This window comes from Hyperoodon ampullatus, assembly GCF_949752795.1.
Source record: "Hyperoodon ampullatus genome assembly, chromosome: 14".
Taxonomy (NCBI): Eukaryota; Metazoa; Chordata; class Mammalia; order Artiodactyla; family Ziphiidae; genus Hyperoodon; species Hyperoodon ampullatus.
The window spans coordinates 23,948,414-23,969,717 of record NC_136927.1 but is presented as its reverse complement, the minus strand read 5'-3'; the positions used below and the strand labels follow the sequence as shown (position 1 = coordinate 23,969,717).

Here is a 21,304-nt window from a genome sequence, read left to right as displayed (position 1 = left end):
CCAGAACTGAGAGAGAATAAAATTCTGTTGTTTTTAGACACACAGTTCGTTGGCTGGAGCGGCGGCTGCGCGGGTCGCTAGGCTGTGAGATCTGCGGGCGCTGGTAAATCGGGCCCAGGATGTAGAGCTGGCAAATCGGGCCCAGGATGTAGAGCTGGCCGTGCCTGACGGCGAGCCTGACGCGGAGTTGGGTGGGATAGAGAGTAGGGGGCAGGAGTCGGGGGTGGTAGGCGAAGGAGGAGGCGGCAGCGAATCGCTTGTAAATGGTTCCGAAGCATGACCTGAAGCCTGAATTCCAGGAGGGTGAGTCTGAGCCCCTGGGGAAAAGGCATCTAACAGCTTGGAAGAGGGAGAGGGAGAATAATTGTAATAGGGGCGGGGCAGGCGCCAGCTATAGCAGCCCCCGCTCAGCCATTGGTGGGCGCAGCAGCGGACCCCTCCCCAAAGCGAGAAACTGTCAATGAGCCACAGGTAGTGGTCCCACTCAGCCACTGGTGGGCGCCACAGTGGGCCTCTCCTCTTCCTCTCTTCTCTATAAAAGGAGTCGGAATTTGGACTGAGGTAAAATGGGGTTCTTTTTTGTTTTTTTGTTTTTTGTTTTTTGAGATGCTAGTCTGCCATCTTCTGGGTCTGCTAGCTTTCTGATTCAAATTTTTATTCCTTGTTCCAAAAAAAAAAAGAAAAGAAAAGACACACAGTTCATGGTGGTTTATTGTGGCAGCCCCAGAGAACAGATACACCTACTTCGGATTGTCTTTGTACCAAAACATCCAGAGGGACAAGGTCCAATCCACCAGAAATGAGAACTGTAATTGGGGGCAATGGGACGGAAAGACTGTACTTTTACTTGACGTTTACTTTGTAAAATTTTCTCTTCTGTGTGGACGGTCTTATGAACTGAAAATGACTGAGGCAGTGAAGGCTGGAAAAGAGGTCACCAGGGGAAGGTGATGCTGGAGGTCCCACTGTCCCCTTTTGGGTCAAGGACCACAGGAAGGGGAAACCTCAGGGACCTACCTAGTGGCTGGTTTTCCAGGTAGAGGGGGCCCAGGAGTATGAGGTCCTGTGACATAACAAGAAATATACAGTAGGGCTTCCCTGGTGGTGCAATGGTTGAGAATCTGCCTGCCAGTGCAGTGGACACGGGTTCGATCCCTGGTCCGGGAAGATCCCGCACACCACGGAGCAACTAAGCCTGTGTGCCACGACTACTGAGCCTGCTCTCTAGAGCCCGCGAGCCACAACTACTGAGCCCACGTACCACAACTACTGAAGCCCACGCGCCTAGAGCCCACGCTCCGCAACAAGAGGAACCACCGCAATGAGAAGCCCACGAACCGCAGCGAAGAGTAGCCCCCACTCGCAGCAACCAGAGAAAAGCCCACACGCAGCAATGAAGACCCAATGCAGCCAGAAACAATAAATAAATAAAATAAAATAATAAAATTAATTTATTTTTTAAAAAAAGAATTATACAGTATATTTGATCTCTGCCTGTGGTTCCGGACACAGAGCTCCCAAATCCCTTGAAATTTCCTGGGTGACAGGAGTGTCGTTTGTTCTAATGTGGTGGCTCTGGGTGGTTAGGTTCAGGATGGGGGCTGCCACCAGAAAGACCAAGGCTTGATTAGAAACTTAGAACTTTCAGCCCCATCCTCTGGGGAGGGAACAGGGGCTGGAGATTGAGTTAATGATCAGTCACGCCCATGTGATGAACCCTCCATACACATCCCTGAACTATGGGATTTGGAGAGCTTCTGGGTTGGTGAACACCCAGAGGTGCTGGGAGGGTGGTGCACCCAGAGAGGGCATGGAAGCTCCTCGCCCCTTCCCTCATACCTTGTCTAGTGCATCTCTTCCATCTGGCTGTTCCTCAGCCATGTCCTTCATGGCTGTAACCTTTTTTTTTTTTTTTTTTTTTAGCCACGCTGTGCCCCTTTTGGGATTTTAATTCCCCAACCAGGGATTGAACCCGGGCTCTCGGCAGTGAAAGCATGGAGTCCTAACCACTGGACCTCCAGGGAATTCCCTTTCATTGTTAAAAAATTTGTTTTATTGAAATATATTTGATTTACAATGCTGTGTTAATTTCTGCTGTACAGCAAAGTGATTCAGTTATACATATATATTCTTTTTCATATTCTTTTACGTTATGGTTTATCACAGGGTATTAAATATAGTTCTCTGTGCTATACAGTAGGACCGTGTTGTTTATCCATTCCATATGTAATAGTCTGCATCTGCTAATCCCAAACTCCCACATTTTTTTCTTTTTTAATTGAGATTTAATTCACATGCCATAATATCCACCATGTTTTTTGTTGTTTGTTGTGTTTTTTTTTGCGGTACACGGGCCTCTCACTGTTGTGGCCTCTCCTGTTGTGGAGCACCGGCTCTGGACGCACAGGCTCAGCGGCCATGGCTCACGGGCCCAGCCGCTCCGCGGCATGTGGGATCCTCCCGGACCGGGGCACGAACCCATATCCCCTGCATCGGCAGGCGGACTCTCAACCACTGCGCCACCAGGGAAGCCCCCACCATGTTTTTCCTTTAAACAATTTTACTTATTTATTTTTTTAAAGGAGCAGTCTTTTTTTTAATTAATTAATTAATTAATTTTGGGGCTGTATCAGGTCTTAGTTGCAGCACGCGGGCTCAGTAGTTGCAGCACACAGACTTAGTTGTCCCACAGCATATGGGATCTTAGTTCCCTGACCAGAGATCAAACCTGTGTCCCCTGCAACGGAAGGCGGATTCTTTTTTTTTTTTTTAATATAAATTTATTTATTTATTTATTCATTCATGGCTGTGTTGGGTCTTCGTTGCTGCGCGCAGGCTTTCTCTAGTTGCAGCAAGTGGGGGCTACTCTTCGTTGTGGCGCGTGGGCTTCTCATTGCAGTGGCTTCTCTTTGTTGCGGAGCATGGGCTCTAGGCGCGCGGGCTTCAGTAGTTGTGGCACGTGGGCTCAGTAGCTGTGTCTCGCAGCTTCTAGAGTGCAGGCTCAGTAGTGTGGCACACAGGCTTCATTGTTCCGCAGCATGTGGGAATATTCCAGGACCAGGGCTTGAACCCGAGTCCCCTGCATTGGCAGGCAGATTCTTAACCACTGCACCACCAGGGAAGTCCCAACAATTTTATTTTATTTGTTTATTTTTTGGCCACACCTCGGGGCTGGCAGGATCTCAGTTCCCCAACCAGGAATTGAACCCCGGCCACGGCAGTGAAAGCGCCGAATCCTAACCACGAAGGAACTCCCTAAACCCGTATCTTAGTAAGGAAACTGTTTTCCTGGGTTCTGTGAGCCCTTCTGGCAAATTATTAAACCCAAGAAGGGGGTCATGGGAACACATGATCTGTAGCCAAGTCAGACAGAAGTTTGTGGGTAATCTGGGGACCCACTACCTGGGACTGGCATCTGAAGTGGGAGCAGTGTTATAGGATTGAGCCTTTAACATGTGGGGTCTGTGCTAAGTTCTGTCAGTGTCAGAATTAAGTCATAGAAATCTTAGGTGGTGTCCACAGGAAATTGGAAAATTGGCGGGTGTGGAAAATCCCACACATCTGGTGTGAGAAGTGTTGGTGTGTGACTGTGAGTGTACGAGAGGAAAAGCAGGGTGTTTTTCCCTTTTCAGGACCTCAGGGCACAGAGGCCCCATAGAGCCTTCCTGGTGCCTCACATCATATGGTTGTAAAATGTTGCCTCACATCATTTCCATCCCTAGGAAGGTGGGCTCTCCTGTCTGTAGGGGGTTTGGAGAGGATTCTTGTCAATACATTTTAGGGTTCTTGTTCTTGTTCATTTTTATCTGCAAGAGAAGGGGGTGGGGTCAGGCAGGGCCCAGAACTGACCGTGGGAGGAGGACAATGGTGGCCAGTTGGGTGGGGCCGCCAGGCCAAGGGAGGGGATCCCACTACCCTCTCACCACCTCACCTGTGCCTCCCCCAAACCATGCCCAGGCCTTCCTCTTACTCAGGCACTCCCTGACCCCTACCTCCGGCCACCCTGGGACCTCCCACGGTGCAAGCTCCGGCTGGCTCTGCTCTTCATCCAGCTGTACAAAGCCATCCCGGCAATCATTATTATCGCAGTGGACCACACTGCCGACCCGGAGGCCATTAATTTCAGGGCCGGAGGAACCACTCTCTATATGGGGGTAAACGGGCAGGGTGACCCCACAGGATGGAGACAGTAAGGGGACTGTAGGGCTCAGGGTCCCAGGCTGACACGGGGGCAGGAACCAGAGAAAAGACAGGGACACTCGAGATGCCCCCTCCCCAGCTGAGCAGAAAGAATGGGCTCCAAGGTAGATGCCAGCCTTGCCCCACCCTCTGTAGTGACAATCTGGTGACCTCAGGGCAGTGACTTGGCCCCTCTGAGCTCTGCCTCCTCACAGTTCATGGAGATGGCACCCTCCACCCCCTGGGCTGGTGGGAGGAAGCAGGTGGACGTATGGCGGCACCTGGGACAGGGCTGGCTGCAGGGAGTGCTTCCAGGTGAGCCAGGTACAGGCTCCAGGTTCTGGGGGGAGGGGGTCCCTCTGGCTCCTCAAGCGCGGCTCCAGACATGCCTAGACCCCTGGCAGGGGATGGAGGCTGAGGGGTCCCTCAGGTCCCCTGAAGCTCCTGGCCTGTAGCTGAGGATGTCTTGGGGTCTCAGTCCAGGGGAAGCAGCCCCCTCCCCCACCCCCATCCCTGGAGACTTTATTTGTCCTGGAAGCAACCAGGGTCCTGTTCTTGTCCTGGTAGCTGGCGGCTGGGCCTGGTCAGGCATGGCTGATTGCGAGGGGGGACATGTCTCTCACCATGTTGATGGCCACTGCCATGGGCATCTCTCCTGCCACCACCTTCTCAAGGTATCAGAGCTCACTCCTGTGTGTGCGGCGGGGACATGCCTAGTCATCTTCCTTCCCACACACTCTGATTCCCCCAAGACCCCCGGGATCCCCTCCCCAGAGATTGAGGCCAGGTCCTAACCTCAAAGACCCAAGTGCTCTTTGTCCTGGAGTCTATGGGGCTGCCCCAGGCACCTTCTCCCTGGGGGTCTGGGGAGGTCCCAGAGCCTGCCGGGCCTTGGACTCAGGAGTCCCTCCGCAGGCCTGGGGATGCTCACATCCCCCTCAGGACTCTGGGCTGGGGGCCCATTGCCTCCTGGGCTCCCCCCAGCCCTGCAGAGCCACCTTCCCCAGCCGCAAAGGGAACACACCCCAGGGGCCGTCACAGCGCCTGCTCCCTCCACCCACCCCACATCCCAGCTCTGCCAGGGGCCTTGGGTCTCTGCAGTTCTGGTTTCTGGTTTCAACAGGGGAGGCAGGGGCAGAAGGCTGGAGCTGAGAGGAGGAGGGTCACATGTCCTGCCTCGCCCCACTCGGCCAGTGGCTCTCCTGCTCCTGGCCTCACTCCTTCCAGGCTACAGCTCTGGCTGGACTCCTCCCAGGGCCCCTTCGGGCCTATGGTTGGTGACAGCTTCCCCTGGGATCAGCCCTCATGGCTACCTGTATCCTGACCCACTTCAGCAAACTGTCTCCTGAGGGAGCTCCTGCAGCCGATGGTCCGGCCCCCTCCCTGCTGCCCTCTCCTCTTGCCCATCCTCCTCAGCCTCCTCCAGCTGCCCCCTCCAACTTGCAGCCCCAGGCTTGGCCACTGGGCCCCTCTCTTCTGCTTCCCATGTCATCTGGGAACACTCACCAGCAGCCCCCTGACCCCCCCCGCACTCTGCCCCCTTTCATGTCCACCAGGCAATTTTGAAATTTTGTTCCTGCTCAGGATCCTGATGCCCCCTCCCCCATCTCACTGCTCCCAGCAGGATCCTCTGGTCCTGAGAACATGCCATGGGACAAGCCTGGAGCTGACCTGAGGGGGATGGTCCTCTGGCAGGTGACAGTGGGGTGGGGGACCCCAGGGATTGCTGGGTGCAGAGGAAGGAGCAGCTTGGCACCCTCCCTCCCCTGCCCCACTCATACTCCCTGCCCAATTCCCCCCACCCCCTAGCCAGTTCAAAGTTACCCCCACATGCTGGTGGAGCAGCTCTCCCGCCCTGGTCCCCTGCCCGGCACCAGGTCCTCACCCTCTGAAGGGAGCCAAGCTCTCTCCTCTCTGGCTCTTAGCCTCTAGCTAGGCCAGGACAGGAAATGGACTTGGGTGTGCTATTTCCTTGCTCTTCCCTCCTGTGCCCCCATCATGGCTTCTTAGAAAAACAGTGGCTTCACTGAAACCATGTGACATTTTTCTGAGGCTATCATGGTTCATTTCATTTTCTCTTTCACCTGCTCTACAATAAAAGCATTTAAGATGTACCTAGTTGTGGGACAACTAAGGGCACCGTGGGTGCAGGTAAGGGGGAGAGGGAGTGCCCAGCGCCTGGGCAGGCTTCCCATGTGGCTGGTAGAGGAGGAATGTAGAGGCACTGGGCCACTAGCTGCAGGAAGTGGGGCCAAAGACTCCACTGTTCTGAGCCCTTTGGAGAGGAGGTTGAGCTCCTTGTGTAAGCACAGCTTTAAGTGCAGCCCCTATGTCCAATCCCTGCCCTCTCAGTCTGTGGCCCCCAGCTCATATTCATTAGAATCCCTGGAGCCAACATTTTTGGCAGGAGATGCTTACCCTGGGAGCTCGCAGCTGGGAGCCTTCAGTCCTGGGAGACTTCTGGAGGAGGTGATACTTGGGCTTGGGAGGGCAGTGACCAAGGGGTGTCCTGGGGAGGGCTAGCAGGAGGGAGACTGAGGCTTCCTGGGGACAGGTCCTGCAGGGGGAGGCCCAGGGTCCCTGACACATACAAAATGCCACTCATCTTACCATCTGCCGTCCACCACCCACCATCCCTGTATCTCTGCATCTAACTACCTACCTTTGTGGAGAATGCAGCCTGCCTGATACGTGTGCCTTGACAACCAGGAGAATAGAGTCCCTCTCTTAACATGAGGTTGTTTCACAGTTACTTTAACTAATATCCTATAGATGGGTATTTAGCTTTTTCCCATTTTTTTTCATATTATGAACTTGTGCCAACACTATGCATGCATGGATGTCGCCTTCTGACCTTCAGCCGGCACGGCACTCTGTGGCCCCTCCAGGGAGCAGCTCCCACCGAGGCTCTGGGGGCTCTGCAGTGTGAGGGTACCAGTTGGGGGAGTACCACTTTATATTTTTATAAAATATGTTTATATTTTATAATTTTTAAGTGATGGGATTTTGGTTGGTTGATCTTTTACTTTTCAGTGTTTGGGGTTTTTTTCTCAGTATTTTTAAAAATAAAAAGTGGCGGGGAATTCCCTGGTGGTCCAATGGTTAAGACTCCATGCTTCCACTGTAGGGGATGTCAATTTGACCCTTGGTTGGGGAACTAAGATCCCACATGCCATGCAGCATGGCCAAAAAAAAAAAAAAAAAAAAAAAGTGCCACGTCTGGCAGTCATAATTCATCTGAATTTTCATAAAGCCTCAACTGCTAACCTCTCCAAAGAGACTAAATATGCAGTCCTAAGAAAATAAAGTTCGTGCTTTAAAAGCTCTAGAAACCCCCAAATTATGGAGAGCATCCACCCCGAGAAGGAAGGGATGGGGAGCACGGTGCTGCCCTGGGCCAGGGCGCATTGCACAAGGACTGCCGGCCACAGGGAAGGAGGCAGTGCCTGTGAAGGTTCGGGACCAGGACCACCCTTGTTGTCCATGGAAGGGCTTCCCTTATCAGGGTCCTGTCCTGGGCACAAGATCAGGGGCATCTTATAGGGCCTCAGATCCGAGGTTTCTTCGGGGGCCAAGTGCTGCTGGGAGGCTGCTCAGGCAGACACTGTGACTGGTGTGTGCCCCCCTCAACCTGAGCTGAGGCTACCTGGTCCCAGCCAGGTCATCGAGCCCACACAGGGCCTGGAAGCTACCAGGCCTGGCCAGGACCATGCTTACAGGCCTGTGGGAGGGGGCGAGCTGGGGCTGGGGGCCTCCAGATCAAAAGACCATGTTGGAAACCCTCACAGGTGGCCCAGTGTGCCTCAACATCAGCCCTGGGAGCTGCCCTACTGCCGGGGCCTGGTCTCCCTCTGGAAGGGAGGGTGAGATCCTTTTCTAGACCTCCTGCCCTCCCACCCCATTTACACCCTCCTTGCTGTCCCCATGATTGGTAATTGCCTATTATTTGTTCGTTTATGGTCTGTATTGCCTTGGGTGGAACGGCAGCTCCAGGATTCCTGGGTCCAGAAACCAAGAGGTGGAGGTGGGAGAGGCTCCACTCACCCCTGCCCCAGGGGTCACCAGCACCTCAGGCTCCCATGGTCCAGCAGCTTAAGTTCCAGAAGGAGGAGTGCTTCCACTGGGGTGTTGCGAGGAGGCCAGGGAATCAGAGGTTGAAGGCACTGGCAAGGTCTGTCCGCCTGGGGGAACAAGCAGAGGCAGGTGTGCATGTTGATTCTTCTTCAAGTAGAAGGAAAAGAGGCTACAAAAAGGCCTGGTTCTGAGGCCCTATTAAGGAGTTTGAGAGTTTATCCTGAAGGCATTTGGGAGAACTTTAAGCATTTCAGAAGGTTGCATTTTAGAAATCTTACTCTGATGAGATAGACGCTAAAGTGTTAACTGTGGTTGTTTCTGGGGGCAGGGAATTGCCTCTGTGCGGTTTGACTTTTCGCTTATGTGTATTTTCTCGTTTTCTACAATGACTATGGCTTACCTATATGGATGAGGTTTCATGGGGCTGCCATAACAAATGTCACAAACGGCATGGCACAAAACAATAGGAATTTGTCTGTCACAATCTGGAGGCCAGAAGTCCTAAATTGAGGTGTTGCAGAGCCTCCCACCCTCCAACTTCTGGTAGCTGCTGGCATTCCTAGGTTTGTGGCTGCACCACTCTAATCTCTGCCTCCATCTTCCCATGGCCTTCTCTCCTGTGCATCTCTGCGTCTCCTCTTCCTTTAAGGACATCAGTCACTGGATTGCAGACCCACTCCAAACTTATGGTGATTTCTTCTGGAGATCCTTAACTGGTTCCCTATGCAAAGCCCTTTATTCCAAGTAAGGTCACATTCTGAGGTTCTGGATGGACATGAAGTTTGGGGGGCCACTAGTCAACCTACTACACTGTAGGATACAAATAAAGTTTCAAAGGAAAATTAGAAAATCTTTTTGGAGGTCCCATGAAGGTTGGAGGGGAAGCCCAGAGGCTGGGAGCCTGGAGAAGAGTCCATCTTTAGAGTCTAGAAATGAAAACATTTGTCCACACAGAAACTTGCATAGTAACGTTCATAGCAGCACTGTTCACAATAGCCAAAACGTGGAAACAACTCAAATGTCCATCAGTGAATGCATGGGTAAACAAAATGTGGTATATATACATTCAGTGGGATACATGCTACAATATAAACCTTAAAGACATTATGCTAAGTACAATAAGCCAGATACCAAAGGACAGATATTTTATGATTCCACCCTATGAGTGTTGGGCTGCACACAACAGGCCTACAAGGCCTGCACTTGCCTAGCTTTAAGAACGAAGAAAGAGCCCGGAGTCATCAACACAGACATCAATGGTTTAATGGATAGGGTGTTCTTATAGTTATCCATTTTATACATATTAGTGTATATATGTCAATCCCAATCTCCTAATTCATCACACCACCAACTAATAAGAACCTGCTGTATAAAAAATTAAATAAAATTCAAAAAACAAAGCTGGCTTACACACACACACACACACACACACAAATAATAATAATAATGGATAGGGAGGATCTTACATGTCTGAAGCAAGGTCCCGGAGCAGCTCCCCACTGTGTGCAGCTGACGGTGGGCAGGACATAATGGCAGTCTTCTCTGTGGGGAGGGGTGGGGAGGTTTTGATTACCAGTTATAGGGGCACACCCCTCACTGCCCCTTTGATAAGAACAATCACTAGCTGGGGCCTGGGGCAAGTACGTAGGAAGGTCAGTCATGTGCTTAAGATATAGGTGAAGCAGGCACTGGTCGGGCAGGGGAATATACAGAGAGCAAGAGAACAGCCATCTCGAGTGGCCTGACCATACAATGAGGTACCTAGAATAGGCAAATTCATAGAGATAGAAGATAGAATAGAGGTTATCAGGGGCTGGGGGGAGTGGGGAGTGAGGAGCTGGTCTTTAATGAGTCCAGAGTTTCAGTTTGGGGGATGAAAAACTTCTGGAAATGGATGGTGGTGATGGTTGCACAACATTGTGAATGTATTTAAATATTTATTTTTTAAAAAATATTTATTTATTTATTTATTCTGGCTGAGCCAGATCTTTAGTTGCAGCATGTGAACTCTTAGCTGTGGCATGCATGTGGAATCTAGTTTCCAGACCAGGGATTGAACCCAGGCCCCCTGCAATGGGAGCGAGGAGTCTTAGCCACTGGACCACCAGGGAAGTCCCTGTGAATGTATTTAATGCCACTGAATTGTACACTCAGAAATAGTTTAAATGGTAAATTTTATGTTTATGTGTATTTTACCATACACAAAACAACTGCACTAGAATACCATTTCTCACCTATCAGGTTAGCAAAAATGGAAAAGCACAGAAATGTACTCTGTTGGTGAGGTGGTGGGAAAGCAGGCCCTCCCATATTTTGCCAATGCAAACTGGTATAATCCTTACTGAGAGGACTCTGTCCTTACTAACAAAACTACATTTGTCTTTACCTTTTGCCCTAGCAATCCCACTTCTAGGAATTTATCTTGAAGATATACCCCCCAACAATATGAAAATACATAAACTCCTGGTTACTCATTGCAGCATGGTTTGTAATTAGAAAATATTGGAAACAATTTAGATGCTCATATATAAAAGAGTGGTTAAATAAAAGTCCATCCATACATCTCTATGAACTGATATGCAATGATTTCCAGGATATATTGCTAAGTGAAAAAAGTAAAGTGCAAAAGAGTATCTATAGTATGTTAAAGGCGTCTAAGAATGCAACATGCATGATTTTGAATTTTCTTTTGCTATTAAGGATATTATCAGAACAATTGATAACACCTCTATATAAGGTTTGTAGATTATAGTATTATTTCCATGTTGCTTTTCATATTTTGAAAACTGTGCTGTGGATATGTAAAGGAATTCATAGTTCTCCCCATAGGAAAAGGAGATTGTCACGAGCATTAACTGCAGTGATTCATGTACAGAATTTAGCACAAAATATTCAGTAAATACAGGAAATATCATTGGGAATTTGATTACAGGGAAGGGTCTCACTGAAGGTGGTGGGTTTTAAGAAACCACCACCTTCACCCTCAACCTCAGAAACACCAGCTTAGGCCCAGAAAAGACACAGGCTTTGCCACTTTGCCATAAATTACTCCAAAGGTGCATCCAGCTCATGGAAGCACTTGCCCCAATTCAAGGAGGCAAGATTACAACATCCGGAGCACCATACACCGAAGCTACAGTTCCTACGCCAAGTGGTGGGTGGCCCAGTTACAGCGTCTGAGATGACTTTATCCTTCTCTGGTTACAAAGAAAACTAACATTAAACACAATCAAACTCAAACGGACCACAGTTCATTATGTGTCTGCCACGTGCTGGGTCCTGTTGAGGATGCAAGACCCTCGAGATAACCGGGACGGCTGAGCGCGAGCCCAAGCTCAGGTTAAAATGTTGGCCTGCCTGCGAAGCCCAGCTTCTTCCAAGTCTGCTCTGAGGGAGACTGGCTGGTTCTCAGGCTCAAAGAAAACGGACTTAAAACCATTAACCTAAGACATTCTGCAGAAGGGTGAAAAACTTAAGGGTGTTTGTAACGTTTTTGCCCGGCCACGACGTTTATAACATGTCCCAGGTTCTGTAGGAGAAAATCACATCGCTGCCTGGCCGCCTTACTCGGAGATCATAAAAAAAATCATTCCCCAGGGGCAGCCGGCCCGGTTCAGCTGCTAGAAGCTGCGAACACCACGGCCTCCTGGCTCAGCCTTTGGCTCAGGCCCTGGGCCTGTAGCTGGGCTCTGGGGTTCCGGGGGTGTCCGCTGGCCGGGGTCTGGGGAGCGGGTCCTCCTGGGTGCAGAAGGACGGGTGCGGCGCGGCCCCGGGCTCGCCCCAGGAAGCCTGCGATCACTTGCAAGCAGCGGTATCAGTGGGCTCGGGCTCATCGCCTCCCAACACGGGGAGACAAAATGGCGGTCGTGTGGGGGCAGGGAGGGCGAAGATACGTACAGGTTCCATGGCACGCTAGAACTACAACTCCCAGGATGGTCTGGGCCGAAGGCGGGAGGCCGAGGAGAGCGCCATCATCGCTAGGCCCTGTGTCCTCCCGCCCCCTAGTGGAAAGTCTCTGGAATGGGTCGTTTGCTCCGGTCCGCCCCCCTAGACCTTCCTCGCAACTGGCCGACGGGAATCGTAGTTCTTCGACGACAGAGTTGAACCTCCTTCGGGCCTTACAAAACTACACTACCCGGTGCAGTTTCGGCGCCTGCGCACAAGGCCGCGGGGCGTACTACGGTTCCCGGCAGGCCCTGCGACACGCGCAGCTGCGTGCTGACGCACATAGTTGGTCGTGCTGACGTGCAGCGTGGCCCAGGCGGGGTGCGAGTGGCGCAGTCGGAGTCCGCTGCGGCCCCGGAGGAAGCGAGGAGTCGGCGGTGTCGGCTGAGGCGGGCGGACCGGCGAGGCAAGGCGGCGGCTCCAGGCCCCGAGGGACTCAGGAGTTCGAACAGCGGCCGCGGCAGCACCTCTCCCCCTCGGAGGCGGCGGGCGGAGGCGGCGGCGGCGGCGGCCGGTGAGAGAGCGCGCGAGCCGGGTGGGGGAGGGGCGGCGGCCCCGGCGCAAGGCCAAAGCGCGCGGAGAACTGCTCAGGCCGCCGCGCGCACGCGCGCTCGCCGCCCCTAGCTCGCGCGCGGACGTCCTTGCTTGTCTTCCTCCCCTCCCCCCTTCTCGCGGTTCCTGTCGCGCGCGGGCTTTTATTCTCCCCTCCCCCATGGCAACGGCGCGCGCCGCCGACTGCACTCGGGCTCGCGCGCGCTCTCGAGGGGGGAGCGCGCGACTCGGCTTCTCGCCTCCCCGACGCGTGCGGCGAGGAGGCCCTCCTGCAGCTGTCTTTGCCGACATTTTCTCGGCGAGGAGGGGGCTGCGGCGGCCGGGGCCCGCTGCCGGCTCCTTTCCCCCGCTCTTCTCCGGCGTCCGGCCTACCAGTCCCTCCCGGGGGCCTGGGGTCGGGCCCGGAGCCTCCCATACTATGGGGCGCCGCGCAGCCCCCTCCCCCATTTCTCAAGGCTGAAAATAGGCCTTGGCCGCTCAGCCAGTGCAGAGAAGGCCTTGAACTAGATGCCCGGGAGAGTTAGGCAGTTTGGATTCGTTATTGTCTGTCATGAGGTATTAGGAAGAGAAGCATTCTAAACGTTTTTTAAAAATTTACGTATTTGGTCTAGGTATGTAAAGGTAGATCACATGCTCCTTTTTTTCTTGCATTTTTTCATCGTCTTCCCCAAAGTTGTGTTACGGCTGGGGAGGAGGCTGCCAGCCCTTCCTTCCTTGAGGAGAAAGCGCTGGACTTTGTCATTATTTGGCACACAACTTTTCTAGGCCTTGGTTTTCACTCAGACGCTTTTCTAAGATATTTTCTGGGTCAAAAATTGAATAAGTGTTGTGTTTTCTCTTGAGTGTGAGTCTAGGTCTTTTCCTGAGCTAGTTTAGCTTCTGGGGTTTCATAGTGTCCCCTTAGCTACTACAGTGCCCCAGTGCTGAGCTTGTTGTGCTTACTATTTTTGTCCATTTTCTTGCACACTCTTCTCCCTTTTTGGTGCGTTTTTTTCCTTGAATACCATACTACTGAATTTCAAGACCCCCTTCTGCCTGGTTAGTTGGGCATCGTGATAATTTTCCAACAGAAAAAACTCCTTTTTGTCTTTTTTTTTTTTTTTTTTTTTTTTTTGCAGCTTTTACTGTCAGCCTTTAGCTTGGGTGATTTTTGCATACCCACAGTCCGTGGACCCCAGTTTAAGTGTCCTTATTTAGGTTTTGGTGATTTGTGTTTGTGGTGTTAATACACTCCTTGGTCCATCCATCCTTTTAGTGTTTTGAGCACTGTCTTAGATGCTGTGGTATTTGTTTGTTTGGGTTTTTTTTTTTTTCCTTCTTTTTTGGCTCATTCCGTAAAAGTTCTCCAGTCTGTTGTGATTTAATATCCTTTGCTTAGCAGCTGCTGGTTATCCTTTTCCAGGGAGTGGGAGGATTATTGTGTGAGGTGGTATGGAAGTGTGGGTGAATGGTTAAGCTGAAGAATTGATTGCAGGTCAGAAGCATTCTGCAAGGGAAGCAGAAACTGGGTAGGGTATAGAGAGCCAAAGGAGGCCTAGCTTTAGAATAGGGAGGAGAAAATTTGAGAAAATAAAAGTGAGGGTTGGAAGATTTCTTGTGCTGTAAAGAAATTTTTCATTTCTTTGCACAGTTCCACTTGCCTTTCATAGATTTAGCATCATTTGTCACTCCTTTAACCCAGTATTGTTATTTCGTTTTGTTTTGCTTTCAGATCTCTAGAGTCTGCAACTGGGATTGGGCAGGGACCCAGCCTTAGAGTTGGGGGGGGGGGGTAAGGGGCTCCAGACTGTTCTAGAGTTGGCCTAGCTCCCTTTCATTCAACATCTCCCTGTATGGGGTGGGGGGGGGCTTTAGTACATTCTTGCAGGTATTTGTATGATGTTTCTTTCAGAATTTTTAAAATGAAGCCTTTTCTTTTATCCAGTTCTATGTTTTTCCCCTTTACTTTCACTAATCTCTCCGCTTTGTTCCTTGGGTTCTTTCCTGGGATCATTTTCCCTCACACATTTCCCCATGTGAAACTATCTCGGACAGGATGAGTTGGAGAAAAAAACAGAGTACATATAGCTGGAGAAAGGAATAGCTGTGTACGTAGCCAAGAAATCTAATCAGTAAAACTAGCTTTAGAGGGCTCTTCAGAGTCATGCTGGGGTTGGGACAGATTGAGAGGATAGAACCTGGTAGGAGGCACGTGATAACACGTGAGAGGGTTAAGGATGGGCTGGAAGAGAAAAACCTGGAAATGAGATAACGGGACTGTTAGGGAAAGCTGACAGTTTGACATTAATGAAAGTGAGGTATGAAGAGTGGGGGTTTTGTAAGTGTAGGGGAAGGAGTGTAGAGAAGCTGTGGGGACAGTTGGAACAGAGAAGGCTGGTTTGGTGTATTTAGAGCACTGAGTTGAAAATGTAATATTTTACAGGAGCTAGTGAGAGTTCGGTGAGCCACAAACCATGTGAGAAATCCTATTGGGAAGGAAGTTGAAGGAATATATTATCAGTCAGGATAGTTGATTGGAAATGGCCCCTTACTTGAGAGGTGAAGTATAAGAGGATTACATATCCAAAGTTCATGTGTTTCTGATATGCATGCTGGCCTTTAGCCTGGGCCACCTTTTGGATATCTAGGGGCTGTTCAGTCAGATTGTATTCATAATTTCTGGCTACTTTCAGGGTAGCCTGAAATGCTTAGGTCAGTTCTTGAAGAGAACTGGACTTGGACTGCAGGCCTTTGGGTGCCACAGATCTTCGTTTGGTGTTTGTTGTGCCCTGTTTGGAGGCCTTAGTCAATTGCCAGGGGTTAGGAATTAGAGTAGTTGGTGAAGATACCAGTTGTGTATATTGGGGCTAAAGGAGAATAAAGAGATAGTGTGGAGAAATTTGGGAGAAATGGGATCTTTGTTTTGGGTGGAAACAGGAAAGCTAGGTGAAAACAAGAGTGGCTCTTGCACATTGTGGGGAAAGGCTGTAAGAGCTGGGCTGTGATTTGGTGGAAAGAAAGCAGTGTTGGAAGGATGAAGAACAGGTTTTTTTAGGAAACCAGGAGGATTATGTAGCTAAAGGAGGTTTAGTGTGGAGAGACATGTTGAAGTAGGGTTGAAGAAGAGCAGGGGTTTGGGTGGTGGTAAGTGGCTAGTTTGGGGCCAGGGGCCTGACCCGTGTCTCCCCGCTCCCCTTCAGGAGCGGTGGTGCCCCACCCCGGGCACGGGGCCATGTACAACGGGATCGGGCTGCCGACGCCCCGGGGCAGCGGCACCAACGGCTACGTCCAGCGCAACCTGTCCCTGGTGCGGGGCCGCCGGGGTGAGCGGCCTGACTACAAGGGAGAGGAGGAACTGCGGCGCCTGGAGGCTGCCCTGGTGAAGCGGCCTAATCCTGACATCCTGGACCACGAGCGCAAGCGGCGCGTGGAGCTGCGATGCCTCGAGCTGGAGGAGATGATGGAAGAGCAGGGGTGAGGGAGGGCTGGGGGAGAGCCAAGCACTGAGTGAGTGCAGAGCTGGGGGAGTTAGGTGGGATGTAGGGAGCTTAGGGCTGGTTGAAAGAGGCCTGGAGAGGACTTGTAGGAGGGGAGGAGGTAAAGGAGCTAGTGGATTGAAAGGAGTTAAGGGACAGTTCAAAGTGAGAGATGAGGAACCTGTGTCTGGGGTATAAAAGGGAGGCTTTTATGAGTTATTTAGATGGAGGCACATGGGGAAAGAGGGGGGCCATTGAGAAGCAAATATGTGCTTTAAGGGAGAGGTGGGGAAGCAGACCAGGGAAGAGACAAGAGCTAGCTAGGTAAGCTGATATGTGTTGTCATTGGTAGAGAAAAGGAAGGTAAATGGATTTAAGGATTGAGGCCTTGGACAGTAGCAAAGGCAGGAAAACAGGAATTGGAAAAATACCCAGATAAAAGGGATCATGGGTTGGATAGGGAATTGAGATTTTGGAAAAGGAACATATTAAGGCAGAAAACCTTTTAGAGCAGTGGTTTTCAAACTTCAGCAGTGGCGCCCGTTTCATATAATGCATGTTAACTTTGGAATCCCAGGAAATGAAAGACCTCTTCTTGTTGATTGGATTTGGGGAGGAACACCTGGAACTCTGCCTGCTTAACTTTCCTCTCTTGGCCCCTGGAGTGTAGCATGTTTAAAATCCACTGTTCTAGAGGGTGTAGTCAGTAGGGGGAAGAAAGATGACAGGAAAAGAGCAGGATTTAATAGAAGGGCCCTTTGGGTGACAGTGAGTGAAAAATTGTTTGTGTGCATGGAAAGGGAAGGGATCCTGCTGGGAACGAGGGAACTGTAAACCTGGGACTGGGGAGAGTGTCTAGTCAAGCTCTAACCCTGAAGGCTTTTGTTCTCCAGGTACGAGGAACAGCAAATTCAGGAAAAAGTGGCGACCTTTCGACTCATGTTGCTGGAGAAGGATGTGAACCCTGGGGGCAAGGAGGAGACCCCAGGGCAGAGGCCAGCGTGAGTGTTTCCCTCTCGATTTTCTCTGGACCCTATTCTGCTTTTGCTGTTCTCTCTGTTTAGTTTGGACTTTCTTCCTGCTCTTGTCTTCATTTTCTCATGGCTGTTTGTGTGAATATGACTTTGCATTTTGTTCTCTATCTCCTTTAGACCTTTGACCTTTTCTCCTCTAGGATAACTGAGACTCACCAGTTGGCAGAATTGAATGAGAAGAAGAATGAGCGACTCCGAGCTGCCTTTGGCATCAGTGATTCCTATGTGGATGGCAGCTCTTTTGATCCTCAGCGTCGTGCTCGAGAAGCTAAACAACCAGTTCCTGAGCCACCCAAACCTTACAGGTACACAAGACCAAGAAGCCAGTGTCAGTTTCTCTTCCTAATTCTAAGCACTCTGCTCCATTTTTTGTGTGTGGACTATGTCTTTTCAAATTCTTGAGATTTTGTTCTTCTGAAGTTGAAATGTCTAAGAGAGTTTGTCTTAGCACCCATCTCTGCCGTTTTTCATCTTTCCTCAGCCTTGTCCGGGAGTCTAGCAGTTCTCGCTCACCAACCCCAAAGCAAAAGAAGAAGAAAAAGAAGAAAGATAGAGGACGGTAAGTTAGTTGGAAAGCTATTCTAGTAGCCAGAGGACCAAACCTGTCATGTTTTTTCTCTCTCTCTGGAAATAGAGTATTCTTATTTCTAGGAAGTAGGAGAGAGTTGCCAGAAAAGTCAGGGAAGAGGGAGTTACCATTCAGGTCTCAGCTGGTAGAAGAAATAATGTGTGCTGCTTCAGTGGGGAAGGGTTGATTCTGCACCTCTGCAGAACCAATCAGCAGCATTTTGGAGTTACGTTGTTTTTTCCATTTTGGGGTTTGTTGCTATATAATAGGGAGGTACCTACGCTTTTTGGAGAGTAAATAAGTTCTGGGCTTAGATCGGCACATTGGTGCTATTGGAGTTGTTCTATGCTTTAGAAGCCTTTCCGGGGATGGATTATAAGTGGGTGGGCCAGGGAAGGAGGCAGGCTGAATGACCTGTTTCTGAACCCATGTTTAGCAGGTCAGAGAGCAGCTCTCCTCGACGAGAGAGGAAGAAGAGCTCTAAGAAGAAGAAGCACAGGTACGAGGTGGGAATATGTGGAATAATTGGAGAGGTTTGGTGAGTCCAGGCCTAGATAAAAAATAATAGTTTTACTTACTTTTTACCAACAGGTCAGAATCTGAATCCAAGAAAAGGAAGCATAGGTAAGAGCTCTTTGTGGCATAGGGAACATAGTGGCACATGGAGCGGTGAGCCGTTGCTTGATGGCCTTGCTGGCTCTTTGGGGTGTTTTTTTTTCTTGGAGTAAAGCTCAGTTCCTTGATCTCCTACTGTCAGTAACTCAGTTCTTTCCATTTTACTTTTCATTTTATTTGTTTCTTTAAAAGTGATTTTTATTTTAAATAATTTTGCCTTATTTCTCAGGTCTCCTACTCCAAAGAGCAAACGTAAATCTAAGGACAAGAAGCGGAAGCGGTGAGTGAATTAGAGGGGAATTTGCTTAGCGAGTAGATGAGTGCCACCTGGGGATAGGGCAGAATCGGTCACGTCCCTGACGTTGAAGGGTGATAAGGGGAACCCAGTGCGGGTGTGACAGCACCCTGAGCTGTGGTGGTGGTCTTCCTTCAGGTCTCGAAGTACAACACCAGCCCCCAAGAGCCGACGGGTGCACCGTTCAACTTCTGCAGACTCTGCTTCCTCTTCAGATACTTCCCGCAGTCGGTAAGGGGTGGTCCAGGAGGAAGGGAGGGAGAGGGACTTGTGGGTTAATCAATTTAATATTTATTGAGCGCCCACGGTGTGCTAGGCGCTGCACAGACCATTCGGAAGACACGGTCCCTGCCCTCTAGGAGCTGACAGGCTAAAGCAACAGGATGGACAGACATATACATTTCCCCTTCTCTTTTTTTTTTTGTTTTTTATTTTTTGTTTTCTTTTGTTTGTGATTTTTTGTTTTGTTCTGATATATATGGACTGCCAGAATAGGGAGGGTGGTGGTTTGTTCGTGGTGTCTGGGGGAGGAAGGAATCCTTACCCTGGCTTCCTTAATCGGGGAAGGCTTCCTGAAGGAGGTGGGCTCAGGTGAGTTGTGAATGAAGCGGGTAGGGAATGGACTGGGTGGAGGGTTTCGGGAGGTTTGGGGGAGGTAAATATAAAGGGGTAGAGGGAGAACATTTTTGGGGATTGATGTTGAGAAGAGAAGGAGCAAAGTGAACTGGACTTGAATTTCAATATGAGTTACTTGAATCTTGTGAGTAAGAGAAGGTTCTTTGGAAGAGGGTTATATTGAAGAAAGGTGGATGGGAGCTGGGGAGGGGGTTTTCTGTTCTCCCCTGAACTGATTTTCTTCTTCTTTTCCCATCCTTAATTACCTCCTTCAGGTCTCGAAGTGCTGCAGCTAAAACCCATACAACTACCTTGACTGGGCGAAGTCCTTCCCCTGCTTCGGGGCGTCGAGGGGAGGGAAATGCACCATCCAGGGAACCAGGTATCACCAACATAGGGCAGCCTAGTAGCCCGGAGCCTTCTACAAAGCAGCCTAGCAGCCCTTATGAAGACAAAGATAAAGACAAGAAGGAGGTATGTTCCTGAGTTAATGGATATTCTTTGGTTTGCAGGGCTGTGGATTCAGGATAGGTGTGTGAAGTTAAGGGAGAAGTAAGGTCCGGTTTTGTTTTCTGCATTCCTCTCAGTTATTCATAAAGTTCTGTTTTGCATTTGCAAATCCTTTAGAATTGTGGCCTTCAAACTTTACTGGGTGTTAATAGGTTTTACATGACTGTTTTCTTTGTACTTACAAGTCAATAGAACTGGAACAAACAAATTTTTTTGAACTACACCTAACCTTACTAAACAGTGTCTCTAGTATCAGTTTCATTAAATGCTGGTTGTGGCTCATTAAAACTTTTCAACCCACTGGGTTGCTGCTTGCAGTCTGAAAACACTACTTTGGAAAGATCTTTCAGTACCTGTTCTTTTATACTTGCTGTTAAAATTCAAGCGCTAATAATGTTTTCTTCAACAATCACAGTATAATTTTAGTTTCTCTTTGCTAAATTTGTAGCTCTCCTGTTTGTTTTGCATGGTACCCAGAGTTGCTTTTCCAAACTGCAAGTTGGATCATCTCAGAAACTTAATTTACTTCCTATTGCTTTTGACTTAATGTTTAAAGCTTTTATAACTTGGTCTCTTTCTGTATTTCCCTGTACTTCATCCTGGTGTTTTTTATTCATAAGTCATGTATTCAAATCTTTGTCTTTTTTTCTATTACTTTAATATAGTTATTTTTTAAAGGTGAAGTCAGTCATTTTGGGAAACTGCTTTATCTTTCCATTTAAAAATACCTTTTTTTCGGCATTCAGCATTTTGCAATGGTTGTCTGTTGTGAAATATAGTACATTAGTTTGCATTGTGTTTTTTCTCTAGATAGAAGACTCGATTGTAGAATCTGTTTTCGTATGTTTCTCACTGTGTTTCATATGATGTGATTTCTTGTTATTGAATGAATGTGACTGCCTGTGGTGAGGAAAAGGACCAGTTGGTATAATGGGGTGCATAGAGGAAAAGTTTCATAGGAAAGGGTGTTGGGATCTTACAGGTGATAGGAAGTTTTGGTGCTTACATACCTGTATCCTTACTCTCTTTTCCACTCTTAGAAATCTGCAGTTCAACCTAGCCCCTCTCCGGAAAGGAGCAGCACAGGGCCAGAACTACCTGCTCCCACTCCGCTCCTTGCTGAGCAATATGGCGGCTCCCCACAACCCCTTGCAACAACCCCCTTAAGTCAGGAGCCAGTGAACCCCCCTTCTGAGGCTTCTCCAGCCCAGGGCCATTCACCACCTAAGTCTCCTGAGAAACCTCCCCAATCTTCTTCAGAGAGCTGCCCGCCCTCTCCTCAACCTACCAAAGTTTCTCGGCATGCCAGCTCTTCCCCTGAAAGTCCTAGACCTACACCAGCTCCTGGGTCCCGCCGAGATATTTCTTCTTCTCCTGCTTCCAAAAGTCGCTCACATGGCCGAGCAAAACGGGATAAGTCACATTCTCATACTCCTTCTCGTAGAGTGGGGAGGTCCCGTAG

General features: G+C 49.7%; 1 protein-coding gene across 1 annotated transcript in view; it reads left to right on the top strand.

The window, feature by feature from the left end:
• SRRM2 (serine/arginine repetitive matrix 2) overlaps positions 1–21,304 on the top strand; it is a gene marked incomplete at both ends in the record, with an annotated part of 29,734 nt that extends 8,430 nt beyond the window's left edge. The window contains 17 exons of the mRNA XM_079718984.1: positions 3,975–4,154; positions 4,395–4,494; positions 5,736–5,812; positions 11,936–12,064; positions 12,170–12,290; positions 12,398–12,712; positions 15,930–16,203; positions 17,099–17,206; positions 17,380–17,544; positions 17,721–17,798; positions 18,247–18,306; positions 18,399–18,431; positions 18,652–18,702; positions 18,856–18,948; positions 19,608–19,806; positions 20,883–21,020; positions 21,287–21,304. Of these exons, the coding sequence (XP_079575110.1) occupies positions 3,975–4,154; positions 4,395–4,494; positions 5,736–5,812; positions 11,936–12,064; positions 12,170–12,290; positions 12,398–12,712; positions 15,930–16,203; positions 17,099–17,206; positions 17,380–17,544; positions 17,721–17,798; positions 18,247–18,306; positions 18,399–18,431; positions 18,652–18,702; positions 18,856–18,948; positions 19,608–19,806; positions 20,883–21,020; positions 21,287–21,304 (2,139 nt within the window). The remainder of the gene's footprint in view (positions 1–3,974; positions 4,155–4,394; positions 4,495–5,735; positions 5,813–11,935; positions 12,065–12,169; positions 12,291–12,397; positions 12,713–15,929; positions 16,204–17,098; positions 17,207–17,379; positions 17,545–17,720; positions 17,799–18,246; positions 18,307–18,398; positions 18,432–18,651; positions 18,703–18,855; positions 18,949–19,607; positions 19,807–20,882; positions 21,021–21,286) is intronic.